The sequence below is a fragment of the Oncorhynchus nerka genome, linkage group LG11 (genome assembly GCF_034236695.1).
Source record: "Oncorhynchus nerka isolate Pitt River linkage group LG11, Oner_Uvic_2.0, whole genome shotgun sequence".
Taxonomy (NCBI): domain Eukaryota; kingdom Metazoa; phylum Chordata; class Actinopteri; order Salmoniformes; family Salmonidae; genus Oncorhynchus; species Oncorhynchus nerka.
The window spans coordinates 11,171,732-11,186,420 of NC_088406.1; the positions used below are offsets into that span (position 1 = coordinate 11,171,732).

A 14,689-nucleotide genomic window follows, 5' to 3' on the forward strand; every position below is an offset into this window, starting at 1 on the left:
CCACCCTACAGGTAACCCCACCTGACAGATAACTCCTCCCCCACCCGACAGGTAACCCCCCATATGACAGGTAACCCTCCCCCATACGACAGGTAACCCCTCCCCCACCCGACAGGTAACCCCACCTGACAGGTAACCCCCCACCCGACAGGTAACCCCACCTGACAGGTAACCCCCCACCCGACAGGTAACCCCACCTGACAGGTAACTCCTCCCCACCCGACAGATAACCCCCCCATACGACAGGTAACCCTCCCCCATACGACAGGTAACCCCCCACCCTACAGGTAACCCCAACAGGTAACCCCGACAGGTAACCCCACCCTACAGGTAACCCCCCCACATTAGTATTTGGAGGACATCAGTACAGAACCTTTATTAAAACTGCATAGCCCTGGGTGTCAGATGATTATCTAAAGACACGGAGAGAGAAGGGCAGGTTGGGTAATGTGGGAGAGGAGATGGACTTCATCATCATCACGTGCAGATCTCACGTGTCAGGTGTGTTGAGTGTCTGGAACATGGGTATTCACCTCTTACCCTACGAGGTCCAGAGCCTGCTGCTTCTCTGTTCTACCTGATAATTGCACCCACCTGGTATCCCAGGTCTAAATCAGTCCCTGATTAGAGGGGAACCAGGTGTCCCAGGTCTAAATCAGTCCCTGATTAGAGGGGAACCTGGTGTCCCAGGTCTAAATCAGTCCCTGATTAGAGGGGAACCTGGTGTCCCAGGTCTAAATCAGTCCCTGATTAGAGGGAAACCTGGTGTCCCAGGTGTAAATCAGTCCCTGATTAGAGGGAAACCTGGTGTCCCAGGTCTAAATCAGTCCCTGATTAGAGGGAAACCTGGTGTCCCAGGTCTAAATCAGTCCCTGATTAGAGGGGAACCTGGTGTCCCAGGTGTAAATCAGTCCCTGATTAGAGGGGAACCTGGTGTCCCAGGTGTAAATCAGTCCCTGATTAGAGGGGAACCTGGTGTCCCAGGTGTAAATCAGTCCCTGGTTAGAGGGGAACAATGAAATAATGCAGTGGAACTGGCCTGGTGGTCCAGAGTTGCGTTTGAAGGATCTAGAGCACAGGTGTCAAACTCATTCTATGCAGGACCGAGTGCCTGCAGGTTTTCACTCCTCCATTGGACTTGATTAATTAATGTCACTAATTGGTAAGGAACTCCCTCACCTGGTGGTCTAGGTCTTAATTGAAAGGAAAAACTAGCAGACACTAGGCCCTTCATGGAATGAGTTTGACACCCCTGGTCTAGAGGAAGGTGACTGAGAGAAACACAAGTAATCCACCAGTCTTCTCTCTGGTTGAAGAGGATGTTTAAACCTGCCTCGATCCACCAGTCTTCTCTCTCTGGTTGAACAGGATGTTTAAACCTGCCTCTATCTACCAGTCTTCTCTCTGGTTGAACAGGATGTTTAAACCTGCCTCGATCCACCAGTCTTCTCTCTGGTTGAACAGGATGTTTAAACCTGCCTCGATCCACCAGTCTTCTCTCTGGTTGGACAGGATGTTTAAACCTGCCTCTATCCACCAGTCTTCTCTCTGGTTGGACAGGATGTTTAAACCTGCCTCGATCCACCAGTCTTCTCTCTCTGGTTGAACAGGATGTTTAAACCTGCCTCTATCCACCAGTCTTCTCTCTGGTTGAACAGGATGTTTAAACCTGCCTCGATCCACCAGTCTTCTCTCTCTGGTTGGACAGGATGTTTAAACCTGCCTCTATCTACCAGTCTTCTCTCTGGTTGAACAGGATGTTTAAACCTGCCTCTATCCACCAGTCTTCTCTCTGGTTGAACAGGATGTTTAAACCTGCCTCGATCCACCAGTCTTCTCTCTCTGGTTCAACAGAATTAATGTCTCTTCTCCATGCACTCAAACAAACAAAACAAAACAAATTGACCTCTAACCATTAGCTCTTCTCTGTTCTGGGCTCTCTCTCTCTCTCTGGCTCCAGTGGAAACCTTGTCCTCCACCCTCTCCTCTCCTTCCTCTTCCCTCATCACCCCTTCCCCCTGTTCTTCACCACAGTGTTCTCTCTGACTGGTGTTTATCTAGGTCAATCAGACCGTCCCCTGCAGCACAGTCTCCTCTCTGATTGGTGTTTATCTAGGTCAATCAGACCGTCCCCTGCAGCACAGTCTCCTCTCTGATTGGTGTTTATCTGGGTCAGTCAGACCGTCCCCTGCAGCACAGTCTCCTCTCTGATTGGTGTTTATCTGGGTCAGTCAGACCGTCCCCTGCAGCAGTGTCCTCTCTGATTGGTGTTTATCTGGGTCAGTCAGACCGTCCCCTGCAGCAGTGTCCTCTCTGATTGGTGTTTATCTGGGTCAGTCAGACCGTCCCCTGCAGCAGTGTCCTCTCTGATTGGTGTTTATTGGTGTTTATCTGATTGGTGTTTATGGGTCAGTCAGACCGTCCCCTGCAGCAGTGTCCTCTCTGATTGGTGTTTATCTGGGTCAGTCAGACCGTCCCCTGCAGCAGTGTCCTCTCTGATTGGTGTTTATCTGGGTCAGTCAGACCGTCCCCTGCAGCAGTGTCCTCCAGTACATTGTGTGTGATCTGAACCTGGTAACTGGTGTGTCCTGGCAGGCCAGAGGTCAGGGGACATCTTTAGGAATGACGGGGGACATCTTTACATTTACATTTACATTTAAGTCATTTAGCAGACGCTCTTATCCAGAGCGACTTACAAATTGGTGCATTCACCTTATGACATCCAGTGGAGCAGCCACTTTACAATAGTAGGAGGGGCAGGGGGCATCTTTAGGAGGGGCAGGGGGCATCGTTAGGAGGGGCAGGGGACATCGTTAGGAGGGGCAGGGGACATCTTTAGGAGGGGCAGGGGACATCTTTAGGAGGGGCAGGGGATATCTTTAGGAGGGGCAGGGGACAGCTTTAGGAGGGGCAGGGGACATCTTTAGGAGGGGCAGGGGATATCTTTAGGAGGGGCAGGGGACAGCTGTAGGAGGGGCAGGGGGCATCTTTAGGAGGGGCAGGGGACAGCTTTAGGAGGGCAGGGGACATCTTTAGGAATGACGGGGACATCTTTAGGAGGGGCAGGGGACATCTTTAGGAGGGGCAGGGGACATCTTTAGGAGGGGCAGGGGACAGCTTTAGGAGGGGCAGGGGACATCTTTAGGAGGGGCAGGGGATATCTTTAGGAGGGGCAGGGGACAGCTGTAGGAGTGGCAGGGGGCAGCTTTAGGAGGGGCGGGGGACATCTTTAGGAATGACGGGGGACATCTTTAGGAGGGGCAGGGGACATCTTTAGGAGGGGCAGGGGACATCTTTAGGAGGGGCAGGGGACAGCTTTAGGAGGGGCAGGGGACATCTTTAGGAGGGGCAGGGGACATCTTTAGGAGGGGCAGGGGACATCTTTAGGAGGGGCAGGGGACATCTTTAGGAGGGGCAGGGGACATCTTTAGGAGGGGCAGGGGACATCTTTAGGAGGGGCAGGGGACATCTTTAGGAGGGGCAGGGGACATCTTAGGGAGGGGCAGGGGACAGCTGTAGGAGGGGCAGGGAGCATCTTTAGGAGGGGCAGGGGGCATCTTTAGGAGGGGCAGGGGGCATCTTTAGGAGGGGCAGGGGACATCGTTAGGAGGGGCAGGGGACATCGTTAGGAGGGCAGGGGACATCGTTAGGAGGGGCAGGGGACATCGTTAGGAGGGGCAGGGGACATCGTTAGGAGGGGCAGGGGACATCTTTAGGAGGGGCAGGGGACAGCTGTAGGAGGGGCAGGGGGCATCTTTAGGAGGGGCAGGGGGCATCTTTAGGAGGGGCAGGGGGCATCTTTAGGAGGGGCAGGGGGCATCGTTAGGAGGGGCAGGGGACATCGTTAGGAGGGGCAGGGGACATCTTTAGGAGGGGCAGGGGATATCTTTAGGAGGGGCAGGGGACAGCTGTAGGAGGGGCAGGGGGCATCTTTAGGAGGGGCAGGGGACAGCTGTAGGAGGGGCAGGGGCATCGTTAGGAGGGGCAGGGGACATCTTTAGGAGGGGCAGGGGACAGCTGTAGGAGGGGCAGGGGCATCGTTAGGAGGGGCAGGGGACATCGTTAGGAGGGGCAGGGGAGACCGTTAGGAGGGGCAGGGGAGATCGTTAGGAGGGGCAGGGGGCATCGTTAGGAGGGGCAGGGGACATCGTTAGGAGGGGCAGGGGACATCGTTAGGAGGGGCAGGGGACATCGTTAGGAGGGGCAGGGGACAGCTGTAGGAGGGGCAGGGGGCATCTTTAGGAGGGGCAGGGGACAGCTGTAGGAGGGGCAGGGGCATCGTTAGGAGGGGCAGGGGACATCTTTAGGAGGGGCAGGGGACAGCTGTAGGAGGGGCCGGGGCATCGTTAGGAGGGGCAGGGGACATCTTTAGGAGGGGCAGGGGACAGCTGTAGGAGGGGCAGGGGACATCGTTAGGAGGGGCAGGGGACATCGTTAGGAGGGGCAGGGGACAGTCGTAGGAGGGGCAGGGGACATCGTTAGGAGGGGCAGGGGACATCGTTAGGAGGGGCAGGGGACATCGTTAGGAGGGGCAGGGGACAGCTGTAGGAGGGGCAGGGGACATCGTTTGGAGGGGCAGGGGACAGCTGTAGGAGGGGCAGGGGGCATCGTTAGGAGGGGCAGGGGGCATCGTTAGGAGGGGCAGGGGGCATCGTTAGGAGGGGCAGGGGACAGCTGTAGGAGGGGGGGCATCGTTAGGAGGGGAGGGGGCATCGTTAGGAGGGGCAGGGGCATCGTTAGGAGGGGCAGGGGACATCGTTAGGAGGGGCAGGGGACAGGGGCTGTAGGAGGGGCAGGGGACATCGTTAGGAGGGGCAGGGGGGGACATCGTTAGGAGGGGAGGGGACAGGGGACAGGGGACTCGTTAGGAGGGGCAGGGGACATCGTTAGGAGGGGCAGGGGACATCGTTAGGAGGGGCAGGGGACATCGTTAGGAGGGGCAGGGGACATCGTTAGGAGGGGCAGGGGACATCGTTAGGAGGGGCAGGGGACATCGTTAGGAGGGGCAGGGGACATCGTTAGGAGGGGCAGGGGACATCGTTAGGAGGGGCAGGGGACATCGTTAGGGGAGGGGCAGGGGACATCGTTAGGAGGGGCAGGGGACATCGTTAGGAGGGGCAGGGGACATCGTTAGGAGGGGCAGGGGACAGCTTTATATTATTTATTTAACCTTTATTTAACTAGGCAAGTCATTTAAGAACAAATTCTTATTTACGATGACGACCTTCCAAAAGGCCTCCTGCAGGGACGGGGGCCTGGGATTAGAATTAAATTAAATAAAAATATAGGACAAAACACACATTATGACAAGAGACACTACATAAAATAAAGACCTAAGATAACAACCTAGCAAGGCAGCAACACATGACAACACAGCATGGTAGCAACTAGGGCTGGGCGATATGGCCAAAATCTCATTTCCCTATATATATTCTTATTTACAATGACGGCCTACCCCGGCCAAACCCAGACGACAGTGGGCCAATTGTGTTCGGCCCTATGGGACTCCCAATCATGGCCGGATGTGATGCAGTCTGGATTCGAACCAGGTCCTGCAGTGACACCTCTTGCACTGGGATGCAGTGTCTTAGACCGCTGCACCACTTGGGATCCCCGATAGCGATACATATCACGATATACACGTTTGTTTGTAAATTCAATGAATAAATAGTTTATGTAAAGGCCTATTTCTTATTACAGTTTTAATTATACTCAACAAATTAAAAAAGTGTTTACTCATATTTGATTATTTACTTATTTAGAGCCTGTGCAAATGTTCAATTAAGCATGTAACAAAATATAAACTGTTAATGTATAGAACCTAAAAAGGTCAATGGAAAACACTTCAACTATAGTTGCAAACAAAATAAATATAGGCCTAAAATATATATATTTTAGGGGGGCTTGCCTGTTTTGCATGTTATTTTGGCATTAATACACATGTCAATTTGCATTTGGTACCTTGGGTCGAGTGTTAGCACCAACTCACGAAACCCCCGTTTCTGGACCGTGTAAATTGGGGCCATGTCTTTACAGATGTAAGTTGTAACTGCAGATGTTATCGTCTGAGTCGGGGGTTTGTTTTGAGCACTAGACTGTACTGTTGGGTCTCACCCGTAGACTCTCTCCATACTGTTTGACATGATTCTTGTGTAGGTGGTAAAGGAGGTTAGTGGTGTTTGAGCCTGTTGTCAGGAGACTAGGTGGTAAAGGAGGTTAGTGGTGTTTGAGCCTGTTGTCAGGAGACTAGGTGGTAAAGGAGGTTAGTGGTGTTTGAGCCTGTTGTCAGGAGACTAGGTGGTAAAGGAGGTTAGTGGTGTTTGAGCCTGTTGTCAGGAGACTAGGTGGTAAAGGAGGTTAGTGGTGTTTGAGCCTGTTGTCAAGAGACTAGGTGGTAAAGGAGGTTAGTGGTGTTTGAGCCTGTTGTCAGGAGACTAGGTGGTAAAGGAGGTTAGTGGTGTTTGAGCCTGTTGTCAGGAGACTAGGTGGTAAAGGAGGTTAGTGGTGTTTGAGCCTGTTGTCAGGAGACTAGGTGGTAAAGGAGGTTAGTGGTGTTTGAGCCTGTTGTCAGGAGACTAGGTGGTAAAGGAGGTTAGTGGTGTTTGAGCCTGTTGTCAGGAGACTAGGTGGTAAAGGAGGTTAGTGGTGTTTGAGCCTGTTGTCAGGAGACTAGGTGGTAAAGGAGGTTAGTGGTGTTTGAGCCTGTTGTCAGGAGACTAGGTGGTAAAGGAGGTTAGTGGTGTTTGAGCCTGTTGTCAGGACCGTGTAGGTGGTAAGAGGTTAGTGGTGTTTGAGCCTGTTGTCGGGACCGGCCTGCGGCATGTTTTGCAGAGGACGGTTTTCTGGTCCGTGTCAGACTTCAAACCTTAACCACGTCCATGCGACCGAAGTAGCCCCTCTTTTAGGTACGAGCTCCGTGTCGCCGTGCTCCGTGTCACGTTCACTCTCTTCCACGTTGGTTTGTGTTGCAAAGCGTTGTCCAATTGACTAAAAATGTTGCCATAAAGAGTGTGATTTGCAACACAATGAAATAAACATAATATGAAACGATAGAAAAACTTCTATCGTCACACAATATATATCATCATATTGCCCAGCCCTAGTAGCAACACAACCTGACAACAACATGGTAGCAAAACAACATGGCAACAACATGGTAGCATCTCAACATGGCAACAACATGGTAGCAACACAACCTGACAACAACATGGTAGCAACACAACCTGACAACAACATGGTAGCAAAACAACATGGCAACAACATGGTAGCATCTCAACATGGCAACAACATGGTAGCAACACAACTTGACAACAACATGGTAGCAACACAACTTGACAACAACATGGTAGCAACACAACATGGCAACAACATGGTAGCAACACAACTTGACAACAACATGGTAGCAACACAACCTGACAACAACATGGTAGCAAAACAACATGGCAACAACATGGTAGCAACACAACTTGACAACAACATGGTAGCAACACAACCTGACAACAACATGGTAGCAAAACAACATGGCAACAACATGGTAGCATCTCAACATGGCAACAACATGGTAGCAACACAACTTGACAACAACATGGTAGCGACACAACTTGACAACAACATGGTAGCATCACAACATGGCAACAACATGGTAGCAACTCAACTTGGCAACAACATGGTAGTGACACAACATGGCAACAACATGGTAGCAACTCAACTTGGCAACAACATGGTAGTGACACAACATGGCAACAACATGGTAGCAACACAACATGACAACAGCATGGTAGCACCTCAACATGACAACAGCATGGTAACACCTCAACATGACTACAGCATGGTAGCGACACAACATGGCAACAACATGGTAGCAACAGAACATGGCAACAACATGGTAGCACCTCAACATGACAACAGCATGGTAGCAACAGAACATGGCAACAACATGGTAGCACCTCAACATGACAACAACATGGTAACACCTCAACATGACAACAGCATGGTAGCACCTCAACATGGCAACAACATGGTAGCAACACAACTTGGCAACAACATGGTAGCAACAGAACATGGCAACAACATGGTAGCACCTCAACATGACAACAGCATGGTAGCACCTCAACATGGCAACAACATGGTAGCAACACAACCTGACAACAACATGGTAGCAAAACAACATGGCAACAACATGGTAGCATCTCAACATGGCAACAACATGGTAGCAACACAACTTGACAACAACATGGTAGCAACACAACTTGACAACAACATGGTAGCAACACAACATGGCAACAACATGGTAGCAACTCAACTTGGCAACAACATGGTAGTGACACAACATGGCAACAACATGGTAGCAACTCAACTTGGCAACAACATGGTAGTGACACAACATGGCAACAACATGGTAGCAACACAACATGACAACAGCATGGTAGCACCTCAACATGACAACAGCATGGTAGCACCTCAACATGACTACAGCATGGTAGCGACACAACATGGCAACAACATGGTAGCAACAGAACATGGCAACAACATGGTAGCACCTCAACATGACAACAGCATGGTAGCAACAGAACATGGCAACAACATGGTAGCACCTCAACATGACAACAGCATGGTAGCACCTCAACATGACAACAGCATGGTAGCACCTCAACATGACTACAGCATGGTAGCGACACAACATGGCAACAACATGGTAACACCTCAACATGACAACAGCATGGTAGCACCTTAACATGGCAACAACATGGTAGCAACACAACTTGGCAACAACATGGTAGCAACAGAACATGGCAACAACATGGTAGCACCTCAACATGACAACAGCATGGTAGCACCTCAACATGGCAACAACATGGTAGCAACACAACTTGGCAACAACATGGTAGCAACAGAACATGGCAACAACATGGTAGCACCTCAACATGACAACAGCATGGTAGTACCTCAACATGACAACAGCATGGTAGCACCTCAACATGACTACAGCATGGTAGCGACACAACATGGCAACAACATGGTAGCACCTCAACATGACAACAGCATGGTAGTAACACAACATGGCAACAACATGGTAGCAACTCAACATGGCAACAACATGGTAGCAGCTAAAAACATGGTACAAACATTGAGCACAGACAACAGCACAAAAGGCAAGAGTGTAGAGACAACAATACGTCACGCAAAGCAGCCACAACTGTCAGTAAGAGTGTCCATGATTGAGTCTTTGAATGAAGAGATTGAGATAAAACTGTCCAGTTTGAGTGTTTGTTGCAGCTCGTTCCAGTCGCTAGCTGCAGTGAACTGAAAGAGGAGCGACCCAGGGATGTGTGTGCTTTGGGAACCTTTAACAGAATGTGACTGGCAGAACGGGTGTTGTATGTGGAGGATGAGGGCTGCAATAGATATCTCTGATAGGGGGGAGTGAGGCCTAACAGGCTTTTATAAATAAGCATCAACCAGTGGGTCTTGTGACGTGTATACAGAGATGGCCAGTTTACAGAGGAGTATAGAGTGCAATGATGTGTCCTATAAGCAGCATTGGTGGAAAATCTAATGGCCTGAATGGTAAACATCTAGTCGCACGAGAGCACCTTTACCTGCTGACTACCTCAAGCTCTAAACCCTCAGAGGTAGTAGTCACACCTGTGGGAGGAGGGGCATTCTTCTTACCAAACCACATCACATGATTTGTTTTGGAGGTATTCAGAACAAGCTTAGAACAAGGGTAGAGAAAGCTTGTTGGACACTAAGAAAGCATTGTTGTAGAGCGTTTAACACAAAATCCGGGGAGGGGCCAGCTGAGTAAAAGAATGTATCATCTGCATATAAATGGATGAGAGAGCTTCCTACTGCCTGAGCTGTGTTGTTGATGTAAATTGAGAAGAGTGTGGGGCAGAGGACAGCTTTAGGGAAGGGTTATAATGCCTGGGTTTAGGGAAGGGTTATAGTGCCTGGGTTTAGGGAAGGGTTATAGTGCCTGGGTTTAGGGAAGGGTTATAGTACCTGGGTTTAGGGAAGGGTTATAGTGCCTGGGTTTAGGGAAGGGTTATAGTGCCTGGGTTTAGGGAAGGGTTATAGTTTACCTGGGTTTAGGGAAGGGTTATAGTGCCTGGGTTTGGTGTTTAGGGAAGGGTTATAGTACCTGGGTTTAGGGAAGGGTTATAGTGCCTGGGTTTAGGGAAGGGTTATAGTACCTGGGTTTAGGGAAGGGTTATAGTGCCTGGGTTTAGGGAAGGGTTATAGTGCCTGGGTTTAGGGAAGGGTTATAGTGCCTGGGTTTAGGGAAGGGTTATAGTGCCTGGGTTTAGGGAAGGGTTATAGTGCCTGGGTTTAGGGAAGGGTTATAGTGCCTGGGTTTAGGGAAGGGTTATAATGCCTGGGTTTAGGGAAGGGTTATAGTGCCTGGGTTTAGGGAAGGGTTATAATGCCTGGGTTTAGGGAAGGGTTATAGTGCCTGGGTTTTATCCTGATGAGGGTCGTCGTCATTTCCACCATAGCAATGTTTGCTAGAAATAGTCAGGTCTCAGAATACTGTGTTAGAGAGGCGTATAGGGATGGGTGTGGTTATTCAGATGATTCTTTATTCGAATATCTGAACGGACGTTAGTATTCGATTAGTCGACTACTTTTTCTGAAGAAATGTATATTATAGGCCTATTTTATCAATTACAACATACCATGACATTTGAAATTCTTAATTTAATAAATCAACAAACTTTTGAATGTATTTTTTTTGTATTATTATTTTTTCTTCCATGCGACCCAATAAAAAGACGTACCGTACACGCGTGGAGCTTGTTGTTGTCGGCCAATCAAAGTGGAACTACAGTCAGAGGCTCCACAGCCTAGCAGGTGAACTGGGATATTTGTAATCAATGCAAAATGGAATTAAAATGACAGAATGACGTTACCTTAATGAGAAGGACTAGACAACAGGTAGACCGTTGTTTCATCTGAATGGGGTTGTTGTAGACGAGGACGGGGAGCGCAGCAACACAGCCTGAACTAGCCTTGTTGTAGACGAGGACGGGGAGCGCAGCAACACAGCCTGAACTAGCCTTGTTGTAGACGAGGACAGGGAGCGTAGCAACACAGCCTGAACTAGCCTTGTTGTAGACGAGGACGGGGAGCGCAGCAACACAGCCTGAACTAGCCTTGTTGTAGACGAGGACGGGGAGCGTAGCAACACAGCCTGAACTAGCCTTGTTGTAGACGAGGACGGGGAGCGCAGCAACACAGCCTGAACTAGCCTTGTTGTAGACGAGGACGGGGAGCGCAGCAACACAGCCTGAACTAGCCTTGTTGTAGACGAGGACGGGGAGAGCAGCAACACAGCCTGAACTAGCCTTGTTGTAGACGAGGACGGGGAGAGCAGCAACACAGCCTGAACTAGCCTTGTTGTAGACGAGGACGAGGAGCGCAGCAACACAGCCTGAACTAGCCTTGTTGTAGACGAGGACGGGGAGCGCAGCAACACAGCCTGAACTAGCCTTGTTGTAGACGAGGACAGGGAGCGTAGCAACACAGCCTGAACTAGCCTTGTTATAGAGGAGGACGGGGAGCGTAGCAACACAGCCTGAACTAGCCTTGTTGTAGAGGAGGACGGGGAGCGTAGCAACACAGCCTGAACTAGCCTTGTTGTAGACGAGGACGGGGAGCGCAGCAACACAGCCTGAACTAGCCTTGTTGTAGACGAGGACGGAGAGCGCAGCAACACAGCCTGAACTAGCCTTGTTGTAGACGAGGACGGGGAGCGCAGCCCTCCCCTGTCCGTCTGCAGGGCAGGCCCCCTCCCCTGTCTGGCTGCAGGGCAGGCCCCCTCCCCTGTCCGTCTGCAGGGCAGGCCCCCTCCCCTGTCAGTCTGCAGGGCAGGCCCCCTCCCCTGTCCGTCTGCAGGGCAGGCCCCCTCCCCTGTCAGTCTGCAGGGCAGGCCCCCTCCCCTGTCCGGCTGCAGGGCAGGCCCCCTCCCCTGTCAGTCTGCAGGGCAGGCCCCCTCCCCTGTCCGGCTGCAGGGCAGGCCCCCTCCCCTGTCCGTCTGCAGGGCAGGCCCCCTCCCCTGTCCGGCTGCAGGGCAGGCCCCCTCCCCTGTCAGTCTGCAGGGCAGGCTGTACCCAAGTTTAAACCAAGTTATTTGTTTTTGCATGTATTTCGATGATCTGGATATCCGATAAAATGTCATGGGATTATTTGAATAGTGAAATTATTTCAGATGCCTATCGTGTGTATGAAATGTGTCAGCGGCTGGGGTAGGTCACTGTAGGTGGATCTGCAGATGAGTTGAAACAAGGGCTAACTGGTTGAGGTCAACTTCCTGTGGCTGTATGACAGTTTCCTGTGTATCACCGTGGAGACCAGGTCTGCTGTTAGAGGCCATCTGCCCCAGGCTGACAGGTAGAGGAAGCCCTGTGTGTTACCTGCTAATGATTCCACCGAGCTAATTTAGGCAGTCCGGGAGTTTCTCTCCTGTGATGATATGGTGAGGCTGGGACAGGTGTCAGAGACACTTCCTGCTATTGTGCGTGTGTTTGTGTTTGTGCGTGTGCGTGTGTTTGTGCGTGTGTTTGTGCGTGTGTTTGTGCTTGTGAGAGTGTATGAGATGACTAAAACAGGCAGATCATCCAGAGAACATTTTTCAGTTTTGAAGCAAATTTTTGTGCAATTCTATACATTTTGCCATGCATTCTACTATTACAACTTTCAAGAGTGTCTCTGTCTCTCTGTCTGTCTCTCTCTCTCTCTCTCTCTCTCTCTCTCTCTCTGTCTCTCTCTCTCTCTCTCTCTCTCTCTCTCTCTCTCTCTCTCTCTCTCTCTCTCTCTCTCTCTGTCTCTCTCTCTCTCTCTCTATCTGTCTCTCATCTGTCTTCATTTCTCTCTCTCCCTCTCTCTGTCTGTCTGTCTCTCTCTCTCTCTCTCTCTCTCTCTCTCTCTCTCTCTCTCTCTCTATCTGTCTCTCATTTCTCTCTCTCCCTCTCTCTGTCTCTGTCTCTCTCTCTCTCTCTCTCTCTCTCTCTCTCTCTCTCTCTCTCTCTCTCTCTCTGTCTCTCTGTCTCTCTCTCTGTCTCTCTGTCTGTCTCTCTCTCTCTCTCTCTCTCTCTCTCTCTCTCTCTCTCTCTCTCTCTATCTGTCTCTCATTTTCTCTCTCCCTCTCTCTGTCTCTGTCTCTCTCTCTCTCTCTCTCTCTCTCTCTCTCTCTCTCTCTCTCTGTCTCTCTGTCTCTCTCTCTCTCTCTCTCTCTCTCCCTCTCCCCCTCTCTCTCCCTCATTAGGTTCTTTAAAGAGTTAGAGGATATACATCAGCAGAACATTGTTATAGATGACATCAGTGACGTCGTGTTCAGACACGCCCAGTCCAACTTTGACCCCTACATCACCTACTGCTCCAATGAGGTTTATCAGCAGAGGACCCTACAGAGGCTAGTGTGAGTGTACACACACACATCATACATACATACATACATACAGTATACGCATGCATGCGTGCACACACAAGTCAACTTTGAACTGTGACTGACTGACCTCTGTCTCTCTGTCTGTGTCTTCCTGTCTCTCTCTATGTCTCTCTGTCTGTGTCTTCCTGTCTCTCTCTATGTCTCTCTGTCTGTGTCTTCCTGTCTCTCTCTATGTCTCTCTGTCTGTGTCTTCCTGTCTCTCTCTATGTCTCTCTGTCTGTGTCTTCCTGTCTCTCTCTATGTCTCTCTGTCTGTGTCTTCCTGTCTCTCTCTATGTCTCTCTGTCTGTGTCTTCCTGTCTCTCTCTATGTCTCTCTGTCTGTGTCTTCCTGTCTCTCTCTATGTCTCTCTGTCTGTCTCTTCCTGTCTCTCTCTATGTCTCTCTGTCTGTGTCTTCCTGTCTCTCTCTATGTCTCTGTCTGTCTCTTCCTGTCTCTCTCTATGTCTCTCTGTCTGTGTGTCGCAGAAGTAGTAAGAGTCCAGTGTTTAAGGAGGTGTTGACTCGTATTGAGGGCCACCCAGACTGCAGGAACCTCCCAATGATCTCCTTCCTGATCCTACCGATGCAGAGAGTCACACGCCTGCCTCTGCTGATGGACGTAAGACAGCACTCATATACTGGACACTCATATACTGGACACTCATATACTGGACACTCATATACTGGACACTCGTACACTGAACACTCATATACTGGACACTCATATACTGGACACTCATATACTGGACATTCATATCCTAGACACTCATATCCTGGACACTCATATACTGGACACTCATATACTGGACACTCATATACTGGACACTCATACACTGGACACTCATATACTGGACACTCATATCCTGGACACTCATATACTGGACACTCAAATACTGGACACGCATATACTGGACACTCATATACTGGACACTCATACACTGGACAATCATACACTGGACACTCATATACTGGACACTCATATACTGGACAATCATATACTGGACACTCATATACTGGACACTCATATACTGGACACTCATACACTGGACACTCATATACTGGACACTCATATACTGGACACTCATATACTGGACATTCATATACTGGCCAGTCATACACTGCACTCACATCTAACACACTCGTATACTGGACACTCATCTATGGGACACTCATTTAACACTTGTATACTGGACACTCGTATATGGGACACTCATTTAACACTCGTATACTGGACACATCTAACGCTCATATACTGGACA

The 14,689-nt window shown here is 50.1% G+C and overlaps 1 protein-coding gene across 1 annotated transcript in view; it reads left to right on the forward strand.

Annotated features, from left to right (window-relative positions):
* The window catches only part of LOC115115214 (rho guanine nucleotide exchange factor 26-like), a 126,992-nt gene that overhangs the window by 52,926 nt on the left and 59,377 nt on the right, over positions 1-14,689 (forward strand). Inside the window, 2 exon segments of the mRNA XM_065024213.1 lie at positions 13,268-13,420; positions 13,917-14,049. Coding sequence (XP_064880285.1) covers positions 13,268-13,420; positions 13,917-14,049 — 286 coding nt within the window.